We start from the raw sequence: 21764 nt of genomic DNA on the forward strand, positions 1-21764 counted from the left end.
TAGTCATTTCTGCGATTTTGCGATCGTCTGCGATTCACTGCGATCACATATGAAAATGTGTGACAAATTACACTTGTAAACAGACTCAAGTTTATATAAATTTTATTATCCCTTGCTAGACAAACTTAATTATAACTTTTAGTCTTGGTGTGGTTCATGGAAAAAATCAAAACTTCAATTGCAACCTAACTTTTTTACAATTTTACAATTTATTATAATAATTTATTCAGCGATGTACAACACTATAATTATTTATTAACGATTGCCATTTAACATTGTTATTAGCTTTCTTCCTTCCCAAATCATATTACAATTGTAGCTACCTCCTTATTTAATTCATTTTTACTTCCAAAACTGAAACAATTTAAAATACATATATTTGCGTTGCAAACTAGATTACCCAATAGTTTAACAAACATTGATTCAATAATTCAAAAACATCCGAAACACGAAAACAAAAACTTCAAGAGCACGAGCATTTAACAATAACGCTTAATTTTTAAACCAATCACAAGTAAGCTCTTTAGACCTGTATGTATACATTCATTCATTGGAGGGTTAGATCAGATCAACAGGTGAAATGCACTATCAATTTCATTTTCCTACAACTGTCACAAAATGTTCCCCAATTATTCCTGCTCTTGTGCTAATAAGGATACTTGTCAAAGTGGTTTTCTCATGGCTGGCCACATCAATCAATCTCTTCTGACCAATCACAATACGCCTAACATCGCAATGAACCAATCAGAGCTCACAGTGAAACCTTGCACCCGGCGGTAAGCCTGGGAAAATTTGAAACCCTCAATTGACGACTGGGCATAGTTTGGACCTGATTGGCTAACAAAACATCATGTTTGTTTTGATTGGTTAGACCAGGTCACACGAGAGGAATGGGCCAATTAGAGCTCAGCAATAAACGCAACTGAAGATAGCAAACAGTTTGCTGTTGACAGAAATTATGCTAGTAGCAGGTGAATGACGTCATAGTGCCGTCGGCCTAGTGATCCTTTATGTTCGTATTTAATCGACAGCTAATATCAAGAAATTATTCAACATAGCTTGACATTTTATACTTTGTATCAAGATATTAAATAACTAATTCATTAATATCTTAACGTTATAATAAGAATCATTAAAACGCAATACAATATAAAGAACAGTTGCTGGTTATTATAAAACTTAGAGCATTGAGTTTTGTGCATTAATATCATCCAACGTATCGTCATGGCAACCGAACCCACCTTCCATATCATCATGCCCCTCTTTTCATAGTTTCTGTTCACAATGTAGCAATAAATATTTTTATTATTAAATATTTTTATTGTTACGTCACTTAGTTTGTCATTATTCTGAAGATATCGATTTTCTGTCACTAAGTTACATCTGACGCCATTTTAAACACAAGTTTTATCAATTCGCGGAGCAGTGACTTAATTTTCATTTCGACTTTACTTGAAAAGTTACAGCAAATAAATAACCCAACAAACAACTGATAACAAGTAAACAAATGCCGGAATAAAGAATATCTAATGTGACAATGCTTAGCAAGCTTATTGCTAATTGTTACACTGAAGGTTAAACCCTGTCCCATCCTTAATTTCAGCTCCCTACCCTACCCGGGACAAATTTAATTGACAGTAGCAAAAGACGCCAGACTGTATTACGGGAGAATGTGCCACGGCCCGCCGTGGCAAAAACACCTGGAAAAAAAACAAATTAAAAGAGGAGAATGTAAAATAACGATTAAACGCAGTAACCATTATGCTATTACTGCAGAAAATAAAATAAAAATGTCGGTTTCCACTTCTGGTCGCAAAATTGCCGGAATTAACGAAAAACCAATAGAAGTAGACAATTTAGAAAAACACGTAGTCATGCCGCTAACACTCTAATTTAGCTCAACCAAGATAAAAACAAAAATTAGTTAATTTAAAATAAGTTAATCAATAAATCAATTTTATCAATAATAACAGGGAAACCAACTTATCGAAACTTACTATATATCCGCAGTTCACTTAGAACTTCTGCTTGGATTCAAGTATTCATAAACTACTTGTCGTTTCTTGTTTCGGTCCAATATGGTTAATGCAATGTATTTTAAATCATCCAAGAACCTGCAAATCGATTGCAGTAAAAAGTCATCATTTTACTAAAACGTTTGTGTTACCTTTCATAAAAGGATTAAGTATACAATGTGCTGTAGTGGGAGTCGGGGAAACAGAAACAGCGTGAGATATCGGGGACCTATGGTAGTATGGAACTCAATCCCGAGAAACATCAGAAACGCTGCCTCCTTACAGCTTTTCAAAGCAAGTCTTAAACGTGTCTCTAGATCTATAGACCTAATCCAGTTTGAGAAAGAAGCCTGCTTGATTAATTCCAAGGATTCTGACTTCATATATTTTTAATTCTCTTTTTATATTTCTTTTTCATTAATAGTTATATGTTTTATTAGTGTATTATTTAATGGCAGGTCCACACCAGCCTTTATGGCTGCCCTACGAGACCTGCCTTATCAAAAAGCTATGTATGTATGTATTTATGTAGAGTGGCTCCCGGGGAAGGAAGGGTGTGCCGATGGGAATTTAAAGCCGTTATCCTATACAATCACATATATGGTAGTGCCTCCCTCCCCTGGGAGTGGCTAGTGATCATGAGCGTAATAAATGGTCTGTTTAAGGAAGCTTAAACTGTCTTTTATCTATTACATCTAATAAGGGTGATGTCTACAGAGTCTCAGTTTGAATCCGTTTTGTAGGGATTTCTTGTGGTAACTTTAACTCTCTGGCGTAAAACAACACGAAGATAGCCTTAACCATAAACAATGCAGCATTTAGCACAGTTTTCAGTTGAGTGTCGAAAGCAACATGGAATTACTTTGTTTTTATTTTTACTACGCACTGTGATTGGCTTAAAAAACTCACACTACTCACTCAACCAATTAGGTTATCGCGGCTTGGTGGTCACATGTCAGTATTTTCCGTGCGGTTCATTGTGTTGCTTACGCGCTTTATTGGCTACGCTGTGATTGCTTTGGTTTAAGTTTCCACAACACCAAGAGAGGATTTGACAACAATCAATTTAAAACTGCTCTATATAACCGTTTTCTGACTAATTTTACCTGGAAATTGCTTTCTTAGCGATTGGGTCATGCTGATACATGGCATGAAAATCAGCTAAGCCATTTGTATGTCTCTCTGAGAGTAGCTTGTTTATAACTATGATATCCAAACAAGTGTTCTTAGCTGGTAGACACTCCAAAATCTCCTTTTCCTCTCTCCATTTCTAGAAAAAAAAATAACACATTTTTCAGTGTTTCTTGTTACTTGTTAAAAAAAACAGACGGCCTTGTTTTCGAAAGGGGAGGGGGGGGGGGGTTATTGCTGAAACGTTGGAATTTTTAGTTGTAGAAACGATCTCACGTACAAAACATTCTAGTTGCATAACGATGTAAAGGCTTTGGGATGATTTTACTTTACTTTTTGTGGGAAAAAAGGTTTTGTGTCTTGATTTGTGAAGTTTTATTTACCGGTTCCTATTTAATCACTGGGTGGAAAGAGGAACTGTGAGAGTAACATAAGTTTCTAACGAAACTGTTGTGCTTCGTCGGTAAGTACAAGTTTAACTTTGTTCCGACGAAGAGCTTACACTCGAAACACTTGCTGCAGTGGATCTGTTCATTTACCTTGTCCAATTTTTATTTCACAATGAACTAACTGTTAGAGTAAAGTGTCTTGTTCAAGAATTCGAACTCAACGCAATAACCCTGGGCAGAGCTCAAACCAAAACCGCCCAATATAGAGTCAAACGTGCTAAGCAGTCACTGCGCCGATTTCTGTTCGCTTAGGATGATGTAAAGAATAAACTTACCTTGTCTCTCGGCGGTTGTCCTTTCAAGACGGCGGGATAATTTGGAAGAAATGCATACTCATCATACTGCGATACATTGACCGCGGCATGCCCGACCGTGCTGGTGAATATTATGGAAGTTATCACCTGGGCGAGTTGTTCTGTTGTATCGAACCTCCCTTCACCTGGCACGCCCTGGAATGGAGAGCAGTTTTAGCTAGTGACTGAAAGGTGATACTTAACTGCTACCTATAGCGTGGTTTCATTGCAGCCATGTTGGAGGAGTCAAACAATAAACTATATTTGCATAAAAATGATATTTTTTCTCAAAGGAAAATCGTTCTATTGTTTTACTCCTTCAACATGGCCACCAAGAACGCACTCTATAGTTATAACCAGTGAAATGAATTTCATTGCCAGATGTGATTTGCAGATCTTCATCTGGAAACTCATATACTACAGAGTGCACAATTCATCCATGTTGCAAAATATTTGAGCGAACTCTCAAAGAAATTCCAGTCATGCGTAAGAAAAACAAGGTATAAATCTTGCAAACCGGCCAATTCAACACTCGCGATCATTGTCCTCGCTTCATAACGAATTCTGGCTTGCCATTTGGCAAGTAGGTTTTATTAATCTGAATCACTATTTACGAGGTTTTTTAAGCTTTGTGGAAATGTTATGAGAATACCTCAGTACTTAAAACCATGATCTTCTTTAAGTCAAGTGATATTCGCACGATGGCCCATGGGATGAAGGATTTTAACCACGCTTCAAGCCAATAACTTATTTCAATTTATTTTGTAATGAAGTCTCGTAATCCAAACTTGCATGAGCCTGCAGGCAAACTAGTAACAGCGTAGAAAGCATCACATTTGATCTACAACCCACCTTAATTCCACATCCGGGATTTCCATCTGCAACTAGTTCCAGGCACCACGCCTGTAGCTCATAATCGTCCGCCAACTTCTCTTCTTCGTCTTTGTGTGATAAAAAGCAAAACAGAACAAGCAGAATACACCAAGAGCCACATATAAGGTAACTGAAGACTGTACTTGAAATTTCTCAGCTGAACATTAAGTCGTAAAATAAATTACTACCCAGAAAATACCTTATTATAGGAAATTAACGCTTCATGAAATTAACGCGAATTTCAAAAATTTGCGTTAGTTTAAGTCGCGTTAATTTTTGTTAATATCAATTTCTGCGCCGTTAATTAAGTGGAGCGTTAAGTTAGCGACTTTAATTTCCATTATTTTGGCCCCAATTTCTCGATACAGTCCAGACGTTCTTATCTCCTAGGAAAAAGCAACTTCCAATTTCAAGAGCGCCATTAAGTTCTTGGTCTGTCGCCTTAAAATCAGGGTGAAAATCTACCAGAATTACTGAAACTGAAGAACGCTCGAAGCGGTCAGATTCCCTCGCTTAACCCATACGTTTGGCTAAAGTATCACGAACATTGTTTCCGTCTCGGATTATACACCTAGTGTTGAAATAAACTTGTTCCTGTTGTCTCAATAAGCGTTTTTCTTTGTGTACGTCGCGTTAATTTTACTTCATTTTGAAATGTTACCTTCTCTTTCACGTTAATTTCCTTTATTGGGAAGTATTTTTCCTTCGATTCGCGTTAATTTCAGTCGCATTAATTTCAAATACCTTAATTAACACAAGCGTTAATTTCAGTCTTATAATAAGGTAACTAACCAACTTACCATATCGCGCCTCAATGATTGACAGGACATATTTATTGATGGCGCTGTACAGCATGAGTCCGTCATCTCTGTAAGGGTAGTCAGGCAGGACTGACGGGTCAGAAACCTGTTACCATGAAGGAGCAAAAATAGCATTACGCCGTGTCAAGAAAAAGTCTGTCCAGAAGGAAGATCTTATCTTAAACATCGCATCGTTATCATTATCATAATCATCATCATTATTATCATCTTATCTTATCTTATCTTATCTCATCTCATCTCATCTCATCTCATCTCATCTCATCTCATCTCATCTCATCTCATCTCATCTCATCTCATCTTATCTTATCTTATCTAGAATTTTATAAGTGTGTCAAAACCACATAGCTAGGGAAGATTCTCTCACTAATTTGGGGACACAAGATAAAAATGTACTTAAAGTGACAATAAGATTACTATACCGTGCATTTCAAAGTACATGCCCCGTATACCTTTTATCTGTATTCTTTCCCCATGTTACAATTAAAGATAAACTGCACCCTAACAACTCACCCCTCTTTGCTCGAGGTCAGCTGGCAACGTTCCGTGCAAATCCATTCTCCAATCTTGCCATCTATACACACAAAGAATCATTTATTAACGACCAAGGGCTACGCACGATCAATTAACATGCTATAAGTTACTACAATTCTAATTTCTTTTTGTTTTATTTTCTAAACTACGCCATTGCATTGCAAAGAACTTACCCCAACGCTATAAGATCCAGGGTACCTTTCGCTCCTAGTGTCGTCGCGCTATCAATCCAAGAGCCTGGAGCGAGTAGCTCATTGACTTCAAAACTGTTAAGAAAAGAGAATTTATCTTTACTGCAATTTTAATTATTTGTGAACACACGCGTCCCTCGATGTAACGGAACTAAATTAAAATATTTCGCGCACCAGCGCGGAGAATATCGACTGAAAAGTGATTTCTCCCATCCATAATGATATCACGTATGTCTTTTTTAGTAAGTTCCATATTTTCTAGAAGTAAATCCTTGTATCCATCACCTGACCAAATGAAATTTACCAACACAGAGGTGATAAGAACCTGTTGAAAATTTCAAAATTAAATTCTGTGCGCGTTTCAAGACCTTAATGCCAGTTGTGCCGTTTCTATGACTGATTTGATATTAAAAAGGGTGTCAATTAAATGCATTTTCTGCTTTAACAGAACCAGCTAGCTTCAGTTCAGGTCTATAGCGCGTCAAATACTTACCAGTTTACAGGGATCACTTGACGCAAGTACGGCGAAAGCAACCTGAAGACTGGGTGTGAGGGAGAAAGCTGACGATGTGTTGCTATGGCAACAGCTTCCAAAAAGAGATGAGTGTAACCTTTATGAGAACAAAAACAGGACCGACAAGAATAAATAGGGCCGCTAAATGTTGAGGGTGAAATATGTTTGTTCGTTGAAAAGCTCATTTTTTACAACTTTCAAATCTTAATAACGTGGGCTACAAAGTCATGTGTGTTTAAATTTAAAGGTTTTCTTCTCTACTTTTGGTTTCTTACTCTTCTCAAAAACAACAAGTCATTTCGTAATTCAGGTTATTGCCGAAATTGATCTGGAATTAGGGCTGCTCCCCAGTGATGCACTAAGGTTTAATCAATAGCATAAAAAAGAATTAAAAATAGAATGCAAATGATTATACCCCTTCGACGCTCAGACAACATCAGCATGTTCTAAGAGAAATAGAGGGAATCTAGGAGAAGACTTAGTTTGAAATTTTTTTTTAGGAACACTTGTGTTAGAAAGTGTTTTAGGAAAATCGTCCATCGTTCCGGTTTGTTTGTCTGAGTCTTGCTGAGTCATGACGTCAGTTGATAAAAAAACACCCCCGGTGGGACTCGAACCCACAACCTTTGAATTAGAAGTCCACCACGCTAGTCAATTGCGCCACGGGGGCGGTTCTGACTTTCAAACATTTTAAAATTGTAACAATGATTTAGCCTGCGAACAGGCTTCCCGCTACACTGAGCTAAATTTCTTTGCTGTGCGGCCTAGGTGATGATCTCTGGTTACGATTATATGCTTTTGTTTAGTTCTGTAGCCTAACGGAGATTGCACCGATTAAAATTACTGAAAATACTGGAACCAGTAGTGCGATCGGTAGAAGACATTTAAAGAAGGTTTTTTAAGCCGATCTGTTTTTCTTTTCTAAATTTTCGGTGACATATGTTCACCTTCATCAGAGTAAGTGAAAGTTTGTTGGTGCTACGGATTGGTAGCGCGAGCACCAACAAACGTTCGCTTACTCTGATGAAGGTGAACAGATGTCACCGAAAATTTAGAAAAGAAAAACAGATCGGCTTAAAAAACCTTCTTTAAATATTAAAATTACTAGTTTGTTTTGTTGTTGTTGTTGTTGTTGTTGTTTTTTGTTTGTTTTTTTTTTGTTATGTTACTTTCTGCTTTACTAGATATCTTAGTTAATGAAATAACATGTAATTAAATTTAAGTAGCTTTTGCAATACCACCAAATCCCTATGTAGTCATGCAAATAAAGCTGGTTGTTGTCATTTACTAGTTGTACCTAGCAGTACGCATGCTCTGTGATACTGTGCGTCAGCATTGTTGAACCACATCTTAGCCAACATCCACGTGTACCAAGGATCACTGGGAAGGAAAACCTGTCAAGAACATGTTAGCATCTGATCATCATCATCATCATCATCATCATCATCATCATCATTTTCATCATCATCATCATCAACAACAACATCATAAAGTCATCACGTCATCACGCTTCATTTGATAAGTAGGATGGTAATAAGCAGCCAAAGGGCTGATGTGCTTCGAGAAGATCGAACACATGTATATCTTGATAGAAGCAAACCTCATTAAAACGATTAAGGTTAACTGAACAGTATTCAGAAAATAGCAGCTGAAACGCATTAAGAAGTCAGCATGGCTAAAGATGGCGAGGATGGAAATGGATTATGATTTAGACAAAGGTTTACACGACTTACAGTAGTCAGTAGTCAGTATTACTGAAAGAGCGAGAGCGCGGAAATTTTTTACCGAGTATTGGTATCGTCCTCAATAAACGAACAACAAACTACAAAAACATTACATAAGTAACCTTCCCGCAAGCACAAAGCTAGTTAAATTTTCCTGCGGAAAGTTACTTTGGCTCGTTTTAAATTTGATTAAGAAGATAAAAAAATGAGACAAGTTGATAAAATTCCACCCCCGGTGGGATTCGAATCCACAACCTTTGAATTAGAAGTCCAACACGCTAGTCCATTGCGCCACGGGGGCGGTTCGTGCAATCAGAATATGAACAAATTAATTAAAAAACAGAAAGGCTGACCGTACGGTAGAGGGATTGAAAATACACAAGTTCAATTCCTCTACCGTACGGTCAGCGTTTTTGTATTTTAATTTGTTCGTATTTATACAATTTGGATCCGGTTCTTTGTATTAACCGTTGGCCCTTTCTTAAGTTAAAAGTGTTCATTATCAAAATATGTTAATGTTGTAACAATACACTTAGGTGCGTGGTAATGGGAATGAAAATGCTCAAGTTATTAAGATGATCAAAAAAAGATAATTTTAGTAAAAAATTTAGGTCACGTGATTGGCCACGCCCTACAGGTCGAGAAAATCATGGTTAACGATTCCCACCACTTGTGGCGTTGAAAGATAAAGTTTTATTGCACAAAAACAGTTATCCTAAGAAGGGCATAAGGAATCCGCTCGAAATGAAACAACACGTTTAACTGGACCAAAGTTATTTCCTGTCTTTAACTAGCGTCAGTCCATCTCATTCCGACCGGCGTTTCAAAGTAATAAAAGGTAGCCATCGCTCTGATATTACGCTGGCTCTTTAGTTGATCTCTTACTGGTGAGAATTTCTAGTTGTAAAATTTTCACGCACTCGGGCGTGGTGAGTCACGTGTTTAAAATTTAATACGTATTACATAAAAGTTTTAGATGGTTTTTGGTCACAATTTACTTTAAACTTCAATTTCACAGATAGCTGTTAATGATTTTATGGTAGACCACCCTCTCTCAAATATGAAGAGAACCAGGCCTTGATTTTCTTGACAAGCTCGAAGGGCTTTATCCATCAAGCACGATAGTCGGTATTGCTGTGAGAGCGCGCGGAAATTTCTGACCGAGTCAAGGTATCATCCTCAGTAAACAAACAACAACAAAAACACTACATCAGTATACCCGCAAGCACAGAGTTAGTTTATTTTTCTGTAAGCAAGTTAATTTGGCTCTTTTTAAATTTGATAAAAAGGAATAAAAGCCGTTGATAAGAAAAGAAAAACACCCCCGGTGGGATTCGAACCCACAACCTTTGAATTAGAAGTCCAACACGCTAGTCCATTGCGCCACGGGGGCGTTACTTGTTTTCAAAACATGTTAAAGTTGTAACAATGATTTAGCCTGCGTACAGGCTCCCCAGTCAGGGCGTAGAGCGAAAAGACCTTTTCTGTTAATTCAGAAAGCAAAGCAAACGGAAAAAAGAGAGGACGGTTTGTCATTTACACGTATTTCCTAGTCGTGTAATATTGACGTTATTTACCTCTAGCTAAACTTTAATTACTCACCGGATTGTCCTCTCCTTTCTCTTGGAAGAGCTGAATAGCGATGGGAACAAGATAAGATTTGGCGGGACTCAAAAAAAAAAGCGCCATTGGAGAGACAACCTGCAAAACGAATTACAAAAATTTGACAGGTTATTTAATACTTATGATCGGTCTGTCATGTTTTTTACTCATTATATCAAGACTATTAAATTTGATCCGGTAATAGCTAAAAGAACAAAGCTTTCCATACTAATTCACAGGATTTTGACTCGAGTCAGAAGGGTGTAAGACGTGTAGGTTTATTTTGCCTGTTTTTGACCCATGTTTGGCTAGCCACACCAGATGAAAACTTGATCAGTGTGGACTCCTTACCACTTACCAGAACCTCAAAGTCTTTTGCTGTCGGCTCATTTTATTTCGAAATTTAATATGCTACCTAGTTAGTAATCCCCCTCTCACCCCGGATAAATTGCTCCCTACACTTTTTACTAAGCTTAAAACCGGCATGTTATGGTATACGATGGATAGTCTCTACAAATGTTGGACACTACATCACATTTTGCAGCTAATTTGCTGATGACCATTACAGCTTGTAATTACTCACGGCCGTTCTAAACTGTTGGGTTTGCTACTCTTACTGACACTCTGTACTCATTTCCCCAGTTTAAGAATGCGATTCAAGAGCTCGTGTCCTGACAACACATCAAACCTTTCTATCGTCATCAAGTTTTAACCGGCTTAGGATTTCTAAATCAACAATAAAGATCCTCCTTGCTGCTAAAGCATCGTCCAGTGTTTGTCCTTCAAGCAACGGCTCAACCATCACAGAAGTAACTGCAAACCTATAAGAAACCAATTTCATAAAAACGAGATAATCATACCCATGTAACACTATCCCGGGGCATACATTAAGCCAGTAAACCTCCGGTAAGCACACGAAGGGCACTCCCGTGAGATAGAGACATGAGACCAATCTGGGCGTGGCCCAAGCTTTTTGACCCATAAAAGAGACCATTTTTCATGCTTGAACGGTGTAGACCGTAAACGCGGTATGGCAGTGTTTTTTCGTTTGCTTGTGTGTTTGTTTGTTTTCGGTCCTTAATTTGCAGCACCAAACAAGGCCTTGACGGCTTAAAATATTGGCCTTCTGTCTAAGCGAGCGATGTAAAACTGCCATGCATATTAAACTAAACTGTTTTTAATAGTATTCATGACTTACTTGTCAGGTATTTCGGTGCACAGACGAATTAACGTTGGATTGCAGCCACACAATCTCTGTCTGGCGAAATGTACATCATCTCGCCAAAAATTCCGTCCCTGAGAAAAAAAAGTTATGGTGTAAATTCACAACGTGAATGTATTCTAAACACAATTCAATTTTCTACCCTTGCTTGAAGGAGCGGCTAGAGTGTTACTAGTTGTCACTAAAGATGTTGTTAGATTACAATGATGAACACTGACGACAAGGTGATCTGACAAGTTTGGAGTCCTGTAATTAATATTTTTGTTTTAAAAGTTTATTCGGACAAGAAATATCTGTTTTGGTATGAGTTTCTTATAGTGTTTGACTAACCAAATATTTTCACGAGCGTTTAGGAATTCGCCGAATGTTATTACGTCATGATGTCGTCATAACTATGTCTTCTGTTGCTCAGCAACCGCTCTGACGAAAACACCGGCTCAGTCACGTTGGTCAAAAATGCGACTCATCCGAGAAACATCTTCGTCCCCAGGGTCTTTCCGGCGTTGAAATAAACATCTTGCAAAACACCGCCGAGAAACCCCCTGGAACGAGGTTCGCTGAGAAACCATCAGACCTGTTTAACAGACATACACACACTTCACTCACCGCTGGTTTGCCAAACTTCCTGTCGAAAATCTCATCGAAGTCATGAAGCGAACTCCACGGCTCAGAACCAAAGTCGGGAAGATTGTATTTGCTGATCAAACCAGCTCGTCTAACAATGATATCCCACTTAAAAAGAGGAAAAAAAAGAAAAGAAAAATCTGAGTGCTCCTGACTTTGCCTCCATTTCGGTTTTTTTTTTTAAGTTATTCGTTTATATACTTCTCATTTTGGTGTATTTCACCAAGGCTTTATACCTTGGCCAAGTGTCAGAGATGACTGAATTATTTCTGAATCAAGCAACATGTTATTTATATTTATTGTGGTTTACTGACGATGAGGTGGAACACAAACCCTTCTTGGGGCCGGGGCGAATTAGAAGGTGCGGTTTTTGCCTACGATTATTACACCCCTCTGTAACAGACCCAGTGGAACCCGCCGGTTTTTTTTTTACATTAAATTTTTTTCTCTAATTTTTTTTTTTTTCTTTTTTTTTTTCCCTTTGGTTGTCGAATGCGAAACGCTTACGCTATGAGGTCCTATTGACTAAGCCACACAGGGAACCTGCCATCCCAGTTACTTTTTTAGATTCCACTGGGTTTTAAGGGGGGGTTTGACAAACGCGCGCGCGTGTAATAAACACAATCGGTCTTAATTCATGTCGTAAGCCTTCCGTAAGCTTTTAGCATGCGAGAAGCTCATACCGTGTAAATCAGTCCTTAGAAAAACTCGTTAATGTAAAGCACCGAGAACCACGTGCTAACAGGTACTGGCAAGTTTACTATATACCAAACAACAGCCGTGAAGGCAAAACAGGAGGAAAAATAATATTTTTGGTTAGAAAAAACTTGACTTCATAAACAAAACAAAATACCACAAACTAAGATTAAAAAATAGTGAGCTATTTTCACGTGAAGCCCCCGTGGCGCAATGGACTAGCGTGTTGGACTTCTAATTCAAAGGTTGTGGGTTCGAGTCCCACCGGGGGTGGATTTTTTTTTTGGTTTTCCCATATATAACACACTCCCTTTTTTTCGTTAAGTATCAGAAAAACTTAAATGAACAATATCTAACTTTTAACTGTTTTATTTCAGTATCTGGATGTTCTTACATCGCATCACGCTGAAGCGTGCCATTAATGTTCAAAACCTCGAGGTATTTTTCAATCAATTTCCAATCATTTCTCCCAGTCAGTCAGTCTGGTAACGTAAAGTCTGCAGTAACCTGTCCAAAACTTGGCGATCCTTTGCACTAACATTTGGGTCGTGATTAATCTGCGATCAGGCGTCTTTTTTTGGAAAGAGAGAATAAAAAATAAAAAGTACTCCCTACTCGGGAAGGTGAGTAGGGAGAGAGGGCATGATCACAGCTTATAACGGCTTCAATATATTACAGCTTAGCGATTTATTTTGATACCGTTTGCACTGACCTGGTGATTGTAGCTGAAGACCTCCTCCTTCGGGCAGAAGCTTATCTGAAAAGCAATACAAATACAGTCAACTTTCTCTTAACGGACACCTCTATAAGATGGACACCTCCATAAGACGGACACCTGGTGATAGTCCCTGCCGTTTTTCAGTCATTTTACTGTAACCAAACTCCCTATAAGACGGACACCTCTCTAAGACGGACAACGGACACTTTGAAATCATTAACAGACACTTGAGAAGTGTTTTTTATCATGCTTTATTATTGAAAATACTTCCAAACGTCGTATCGACCTAAAGCAAAGTTAGTTAGCACCCTAAGGATACGTGTATACCAAGCTTACTAACCAGAAACAATGACGTTTTAACGGATTACTTCTCTGCTTACGTGTATGGACACTAAAGAGGTCGTTTTCTACTTTCAGTATTACAGTTTGTCGCTTTCAATTTTTGATTTTAATTAACAAATAATACGGTCTTTTATTATTTTAATCTTGTTGCAGTTAGTAAAGGTTTGTTGCATTGTGCAAAGGTTTAGCTTTAATATTATCTCAGAATTACTGGTGTCACGTTACCTCGACTCTCTACAAGACGGACACCTCTCTAAGACGGACAGTTGCGGCCGGTCCCGAAGGTGTCCGTCTTAGAGAGAGTTGACTGCACATCAGTCAGATCTGCAATATAGCTTCATATATTATTTGTGTCATAAATAAATGAATAAAATGGTTCATAAGATGTTACTGATCATATCTTCAATATTTTCTTTAACTATCCAGAAGAAAAAAAAAACACCCCTGGTGGGACTCGAACCCACAACCTTTGAATTAGAAGTCCAACACGCTAGTCCATTGCGCCACAGGGGCTGCTGATGCAATAACGGCCGGGATTTAGTGACAAGATGAATAAATTCTCAAGTCATATTAGACGATGTATGCAGGGCTTTTAATTTCTCTGTCGCGATTTTTTTAAGGATCGAGCGGAACAAATTTAACCTAAAACTGTTCGCGAAACGAGCCAATTTCTTATTGTTTGCATATGGCGAAAGTCAAGTGATGCAGTCGTGATGCAGTAATTTATCTCCCGCGGTTAGCCTGGTTTTCACTAGCGACGCATGCACAAGCATAACAGCTCTTATTTCACCGTGAAAACGGCTTCCACTAAAGCATACGCAAGCACAGGCACAATTATCAAAAATTTTCATTCCCCTGTGCTTGCGTTCGTGCAATAAAATCAAGTGTTTTTTATCGATTTTTGACTGAAATCAGTAAGAATCGTCAGAAATTCGGGTGACAAATCGAGTGACAAATCGAAATGATCGATTTTTTATTACAATTTTATCGATTTGTAATGTAACGTTGAACATTGGGAGTAAAATTTCTGTATTTATCCCGGGAAAATCTTAGTATTCTTACACTAAGTGTGTATAGAGGCCAGTGCGCACTACGAGGAACCCAGAAAGGCAACAACAAGCCGTGTTTACGTTCTTTTACTTCATAAAAATAACAAATATAATATTTTAATATGAAAAGTCATCCGGCTGCATGCTCCTGGCAAATTTACTTCTGCATGCCTCTGGTTAATTACCTGACATTCGCAACCCAATCTGAACTCAAACTGTGAAAGTGAGCAGGCGCATGACTCGGTAACATTTTGACTCCAAAAATCCTCTGATCTCTTCAATCTTTGAAAAATGGCTTTGCACGGACAAACTCTTTTTGATGTTAGCAAAAACTACTTTCCTTAAAAACGTAAAAATGAGGTCTTAGGAATACATTGATTACTCCACCCCTTACATGTAAGCTGATTGCTAAAAAAAAAATTGTTTGTTAAACGCGGAAGTTCTTTTCAAGAAGATGGAAACTGGTAGGCCGCTCAAAAACCGGTTTGAGGAGATAAATTATTCCTGCAGAGGGCAGTTTTAAACTAAACCGAAACCCAGTTTAATATGAGACGTTTCGTAGAGTGTCATTACACAAAACTTACAAAAAAGGTAAAGTCTGCGTCGGGCCAAGATTGATGTGAGGAGATACTTATGATACTGCAAATAAAAGCTATTCCAAGACGACGCTATGCTCTAAGTGAAGACCTTGACAGTTGGCGTTTGTCCAGTACCTACAGTTGTTAGAGACGCTAAAACACTGTTAGAGCAGTGCTAAAAAGACTGACAAAACATATTCTTGATAGTTTTGAGTTTCTCTTTTAAATGGCTCTGTTAGACGCTTTTGTTAAAATGCCGGCATGCTATGCAAATTCGCTTAGGTACATTAATAAATTCGCAAGCAAGCATTGCAAATGTATGTACCCAGGATGCGAAGTCACATCGTGACGGTTTAATAAAGCGGAGAAATTATATTAATTTAATAAGGTAGCGTTTATTATAAAGTTCCCTCACCTGCGGTGGAATTCCAGGTCTTCTTCTGTAATATCGATACATCGTTCTCTTCCAAAACAATTCCGTCTCCCTTTGCTCAGTCTCGATATCAAACTGAGGCAGCGTGCTATCATACATCCTTAATATCAAAGGATGTCTGTTCTTGATCCATCGATGGCAAGGGAAAATAAAATCTTCATAATCTTCTCCGTTGTATCGTCGAATTTCAATCGTTTCTATGAACCACTCCACGTAATTTCTCCGATCTGTCGTGTCACGTCGAACAAACTCAATCTTGCTGAAGCGTCCTATTTTGATCGGTTCACAAAACTTGAATGTATCCGTGTGGCCCTTCTTGAACACTGTCACACAACACCCTTGCAGGCATAATTCTTTAGACCTGTTTCCTTTCTCGTCGATTATAGTTAAAAAAGCTGCGTTGTGAAGCCCTCCGCCTTTTGTGTCTCCTGTCTTGACTGTTATCACCAAACCAGGAATGTCAAAGCAGCTAAAGCAATCCACTGTATTCCCCATTTGATTAATCCTTCGCTGTGCCGACCTGCATTTCAGCTGCAACAGGTGTTATGTGAAATTTCGCGCTTAAAATCGATTACAACCAAAGTTGAATTACACAGGCAAAGCGGTTAGTGGAGGCTACCTAAACTTGAAGCACATTTTGTTCTGCTTGTATTGAGTCGTCGTTTATGGAGAATTGTGTTCTAGCTAGCAACCGTCAAGTTATAAAATCATCTCTTCTTCATTCCAAGCAACCTGAGATGATCCACTGAGGATAACATGGGTGAGGCGACGTTAAGGGCCGGCCACTTTAAATAGCTCATTGCAGCAAAATCATTTCATTTTCTTCCGCCGGCAAACTGTACCCTTCGACTGGTACAGCGTCTCGCTAGCTCAATTAGACTCTACAAAAAGCTTGTTTATATTGAAAATATATAATAAAATAAACTTAATAAACAGACTCAGCCACAGGCAACAGGTGGAATAGTCCTTTCTCATGAATTTTTAACTACTTCATCAAGAAAACCGCTTTGGGACGATTATTAACTCAGAGACATTTTATTAGAAAAAATCAGTGGGCATTTCACAAGTAGAGCGAATTTGTTTGACAGTTATTTTTGTGCAGGGACCTTCGATTACTGGCCCTGACTTGTCTTCTACGACTCAGATGAACGGTTTTGTTGAGGCTATGTTTTTAACCTTTCAAGAAAATTTTTCCCATCTTCTTAGTTCTTGTATTCTTCAAAAAAAAAATAAGCAAGGCTTGACCAACTGGCACAAGAAGAAATAAGTAACTATGTCAAAAGCCAGGCAGATTTTATGTACTACTAGTAGTAAATTAAATTAGCTGAAAAGCTACTGTAATATATAAATCCATCTAACCTGTCCCTCTGCCAATTTCTGACTGGTATTGGAGAGAGTATGTAAATAACCGGTAATGCGGGTTTCTTGGAGTAACATAAACAAGTAATACAGGAATATCGATCCGGCGAAAGCCAGCCTAAATGAAAAACGGGAAATTCCCGCCAGCTTATCTTGTTTAATCCTTTGAGTGTTTAAGCTCCAAAAACCTCAACTCTTCTAAATGAAAACCAAGCATTTCCTTCATTATTGATGGGATTTTAGCGATACATCAAGGCGGTGTCCCAACTAGTCTGACAAAGAGTGGACGAACGGGAGAAACTGAATTTGAACTTTCTGTTCCGATTATTCTTTGTTCTCATAGTTTAGCCGCACAGTTTCGATATCAATCTTTATATTCTATTATATTTTTTACATTTTATGGTATATTATGTTTAGAGGGTCACTGGTTTGTTAGCATATTAACGCTAGTCTTAGTTTTACCGTTAAATAAAGTCTTTACTTACTTAATTAGTGTCCCCGGTTAGTGGGCTAATGCTAAAAAGTTTTGACACTTAACTTAAATAAAGTTTCGTTTTCAATAAAAACCTTAAATGTCTTTAATGGAAACGCTCTGTGCATGTGTTTCAATTCTCTGATCACTCTAAAAACCTTGATGCTTCAATAAGGTCATTGTTAAAATTAACACATCTACTGACATGACATCCGTGATCGTTTTTTCACTACATAAAATACTGGTGGTGTGGCATGAGACGAAAGAGTTGAAAGTTGAGAGTAGTGCGGTTCACATGCAAGCGGTGACTGCGAAGCAAACGTAAATACTATCGCAAACATAAGAAAAAAATGTGAACTAGCAACGGCAAAGGTAAGCCAAAGGAATGTAAAAAATTCATTGTCTTGCGAATCGGCTTAGACAAGTGCATGGAAGTGAAACTGGCCTGCAGTCCACCATCTTGCAGTCCGCCTAGTCATCATATGTTTCTTGCGCTTCACGGTATAATACAATACAATACAATAATAATACAATGCAATTTTAATGTCCATACGTGGGACGAGGTCTCCCTCAATGTCCGAGCCAGAGGCTCATGTATAAAACGTAGGACTACTAAAATTAAAATAGATATATGCGGTATGCGTGTGAACAGTCGCCATCCTTTGCGCTTACATTTGCATTTGCGTCGCATGAGTGAACCAGGCTGAACTGCACGTTTTATTTATTTATTATTTATTTCTTGCAGAGGAAGTGCGGTACGCAACTCACTTTATTATATAGAATGCAGTGCTTTAGCGAGTGGTAGCAAATCGAGAAAAATGGTATCCACACATGTGTGGATATCAATGGTATCCACACATGTGTGGATATCATTTTTGACCTATCATCTCGCAGTTTGCCACGTTTCATAGCTCAATGAGCCAAAGTTTATTATTATTAAGTCGAAACATCTTTGGATCTTCCTCGGCAATCTTCAGTTAGCTTCGGAAATCTTCGGAAATTTTCGGAAAATGTTCGGAAACATTCGTACGACCTTCAGACAACATTTTGAAAATCTTCGGAAATCTTCGGAAAATCGCCAAAAACATCGTAATTAGTTGGTCTATATAATAAACAGAATATTACATGGTTGCTTGGAGATATAAAAATTTATCTTCTCGTGTTCAAAATCGATATCTCACTCGTTCGCTGCGCTCACTCGTGAGATATAGATTTGAACACTCCAAGATAAATTTCATATCTCCGTGCAACCATGTAATATCCTCTATATATCAGACACCCCTTCGGTCCTCAATATCTGGCCGGATTACAAATGTCCCAAGAAACTCCAGGGCTCTACAAGCTAAGCCCCTTGTCCGCCACCCCCCTGGCAAGAGATTGGGACGTCACGAGCCTAGGTGACACCTGTCACTCCAGCAGGGTACCATCCCAACACAGAATCCTCAAACAATTTTCAACAATTGGACCCCGTGCCTAGACAGCCAGTCAAAATAAACACACAAATGCTCTCACTGAACAACTACAGTCAGTCTGGTCTTATATGGTTTACCAGTCAAAATCCCCCCCCCCCCCCCCACCCACCTCCCCGGAGAGTGGAGGTGAAGAATCTGCAGTAACTGCAGTATTAAACGTACGTACTCAGGGGCGAGGACTATGGAAAATAAAATAAAAATAAGTAAAAAGTCATTCATCCCGGTTAATGCGCCGCATTTCTGCCGCACTTTGCTGAGCTGACTGAATATAACGCCAGGAAATTAAAAACCTGGAACGTCGAGCGCGCGCGGAATGACCTTGCCGGAAGTCAAGCGTGAAGTAAACTCGAACGTCGAGCGCGCGCGAAATGACCTTACCGGAAGTCAAGCGTGAAGTAGTAGTTTCTTGTTTGATTTCGGCTAATTTGCAATTTTAGATCAATTTTCTTGTATTTGTCACTTTGATATCCTTCTAATTTTTTCTGCTACTTTTTTTTTAAAAAAAAAAATGACATGATATTGTCGGTTTGAACCAAAATCTGAAAAATGTTGCTATGATCTCTTCACAATTTTACTTTTGTACTTAATTGCGCCCCTTTCAATAACTTTTTAATAAGAATTAGTATTTAGTTGCCAGTTTGTCAATTCCTTTTATGCGTGTTTGATTTTTCATGTTAAAACTGGTTTCAATGTTTATTTTGCGTTACTTCATATATTAAAAACTTTGCCAACCCTCACGTGACGGCCCTGTGGCCCAATGGATAAGGCATCTGACTACGAATCAGGGGATTCCAGGTTCGAGTCCTGGCAGGGTCGATTTTATTTTGTATTCGTTTTTCTTTCTTTCTTTTTTTTTTTTTTTTTCTTTATCCCTTTTGTCAATCAGAAACCTCTTTCTCGTTGCTTTGCTTTACAAACAAGAAGACGGGAAACTCTTAGAACATTATTTTTGTAAAATTCAACTTATTCTTCGCCATGTTTTGTTTTCGAGTGGAATTAAAAGGATTAAAAGCAGTTAAAAGCCAGTCAAGGAGGCGAACTTGGCGAGATCTCTTCTGCCAAAACAGTGCTTTACGGTATTGCAATACAAGAAAAAAAGATATATAAGCTTGGATTATATCGAAAGCTTAATAATATACACTAATTAATACATTGCTTTATTCGAGAAAAGCCTTTCTCGACGTGTGAAAGGAGATTGCGAAAATAAGGACTTGTGGAATAAAGAACACCCGGAGTGGAGTGGACGGCATGTGTAGCACTCGAACTCAGTTCAGATACACCGCTAAACGACTTAGTTTTTTATTCTTCTAATTTTTGGCCAATTGCTGCGTCTGTGTTTAGCCAAGACTGATCGAAATATGATTTTTTCCTTACAAACACCAATATATTAAACCAGGGGATTATAGTATTGTCGGTGTTTTGAAACCTCTGAAATATTAAACATTAAAACGAATGTATGGCAGCCTGCAATGATGAGAAAACCGGTTTCTTTTAATATTCAAGTATCCAAAGGGAAAGATACAGTAAACACCCGCGTGTAAGGACCTAGTGGTTTAAGAACCTGCTGGCAGAAATTTGCCATTTTAATACCCCAAAATATTAGAACCTGTTTAGCCAAGCAAATTTCAGCAGGTTCTTACATGTATATGTGGGTTATAGAAAATTTTTATGAACATTTTTAACAGAACATCCCAAACTGTATTTACAAATAAAGAAAAGACAGATTCACATAGACTGTAATTGTCTTCTTTGGACCTTGCATGAGGCTTGAAGCAATACAGTTAAATACAGTTATATATGAATAAATGCTGCATAATGAAGGACCAAACCCATTTTTTTTCTTCTCGTTCAATCAAAAACTATGGCTCCTCCTTAGAAATTAAGAGCCTTATTAAGAACCTACTTAGCCTAAATTACCAATAACTACCCCCAAATATAAGAACCTATTTTGCCAAACTTAGAAAATTGTAGGTTCTTACACGCGGGTGTTAACTGTAACCTTCAAGAGGGAAAATTTCTCTGTGTTCTTCCATACCCACTTACTTTGTAAAAAGAATTATAGGGATGCAGAAAAATTAGCCTGATGGCTGATATGAGGAAAGATGGAGTAAAGAACACCAAAACAATAACTGACATTGAGACAGAGGGTCAGCTGAAGAACTGTGGCAGAATCATGGAGCTACAGGAAGGAGGGTACATAACCTACCAAGGCTCTGAAGTGGAGATATTGGAAAAGTTTGGGTGGGTTCTACAAACCCCTATCCATCTCAGACCAAAAGTGAAGAGGGTGATTTTTTTATTGCACGTGTCAAATTGACCTGTTCGAGAAAGGCTGAAAGATATAAATTTCAGATTATTTTTCCCCATTCAAAGACCCCAACTCAGACTTAAAGGTAAAAAATGGGACCCCATCCACAGGGTGTTCATTAAGCATCGGAGATAGGAGAATTCTCCCGCTACTACGTAGAATTCTCCAGCTAAATTTCAAAGGCCTAGCTGGTACCTATTTTTTATTAAGATGCGGAACGTTTAGAAATCATTTTCCAGTTACTTTACACTATTCTCCTGCTATTACAATTCTTAATGAAAACCCAGCTGCATCCATCCCTATGTACGTATATAAGGTAGTACCCACCCCTCCCTCCCACCCAGGAC

General features: G+C 38.2%; 1 protein-coding gene and 6 non-coding genes across 7 annotated transcripts; 2 read left to right on the plus strand and 5 right to left on the minus strand.

Annotated features, from left to right (window-relative positions):
• Positions 1-94: 94 nt before the first annotated feature.
• Positions 95-16688, minus strand: LOC144665138 (polyunsaturated fatty acid 5-lipoxygenase-like). The gene is made up of 16 exons (XM_078526309.1): positions 15789-16688; positions 13399-13443; positions 11973-12098; positions 11343-11440; positions 10833-10965; positions 10145-10243; positions 8116-8212; positions 6798-6915; positions 6287-6379; positions 6093-6153; positions 5562-5667; positions 4741-4829; positions 3871-4044; positions 3122-3285; positions 1998-2114; positions 95-1700 (listed from the first exon to the last, which is right to left on the minus strand). The coding sequence occupies exons 1-15, from the start codon at positions 16299-16301 to the stop codon at positions 2012-2014; spliced, it is 2019 nt and encodes a 672-aa protein (XP_078382435.1). The 5' UTR covers positions 16302-16688; the 3' UTR covers positions 95-1700; positions 1998-2011.
• Positions 7415-7488, minus strand: Trnar-ucu (transfer RNA arginine (anticodon UCU)). Its single transcript has one exon. It is a non-coding gene; the product is annotated as a tRNA-Arg (tRNA).
• Positions 8770-8843, minus strand: Trnar-ucu (transfer RNA arginine (anticodon UCU)). Its single transcript has one exon. It is a non-coding gene; the product is annotated as a tRNA-Arg (tRNA).
• Trnar-ucu (transfer RNA arginine (anticodon UCU)) lies at positions 9862-9935 on the minus strand. The gene has a single exon. It is a non-coding gene; the product is annotated as a tRNA-Arg (tRNA).
• Positions 12886-12959, plus strand: Trnar-ucu (transfer RNA arginine (anticodon UCU)). Its single transcript has one exon. It is a non-coding gene; the product is annotated as a tRNA-Arg (tRNA).
• Positions 14186-14259, minus strand: Trnar-ucu (transfer RNA arginine (anticodon UCU)). The gene has a single exon. It is a non-coding gene; the product is annotated as a tRNA-Arg (tRNA).
• Positions 16689-19852: 3164 nt separating the features above from the next.
• On the plus strand, positions 19853-19925 carry Trnar-acg (transfer RNA arginine (anticodon ACG)). Its single transcript has one exon. It is a non-coding gene; the product is annotated as a tRNA-Arg (tRNA).
• Positions 19926-21764: the final 1839 nt, after the last annotated feature.

This window comes from Oculina patagonica, chromosome 9, assembly GCF_052425735.1.
Source record: "Oculina patagonica isolate OP01 chromosome 9, crgOcupat, whole genome shotgun sequence".
Classification (NCBI taxonomy): Eukaryota; Metazoa; Cnidaria; class Anthozoa; order Scleractinia; family Oculinidae; genus Oculina; species Oculina patagonica.

Excerpts from the sequence above, each read along its gene's own strand:
- LOC144665138 (XM_078526309.1), bottom strand. The coding sequence starts at position 16,301 with ATGGGGAATACAGTGGATTGCTTTAGCTGCTTTGACATTCCTGGTTTG. Across the intron at positions 10,244-10,832 it reads AACTTGATGACGATAGAAAG|GTTGTCTCTCCAATGGCGCT; the intron begins GTTTGATGTGTT and ends TTCGTTTTGCAG. Across the intron at positions 5,668-6,092 it reads CTGACCTCGAGCAAAGAGGG|GTTTCTGACCCGTCAGTCCT; the intron begins GTGAGTTGTTAG and ends TCATGGTAACAG.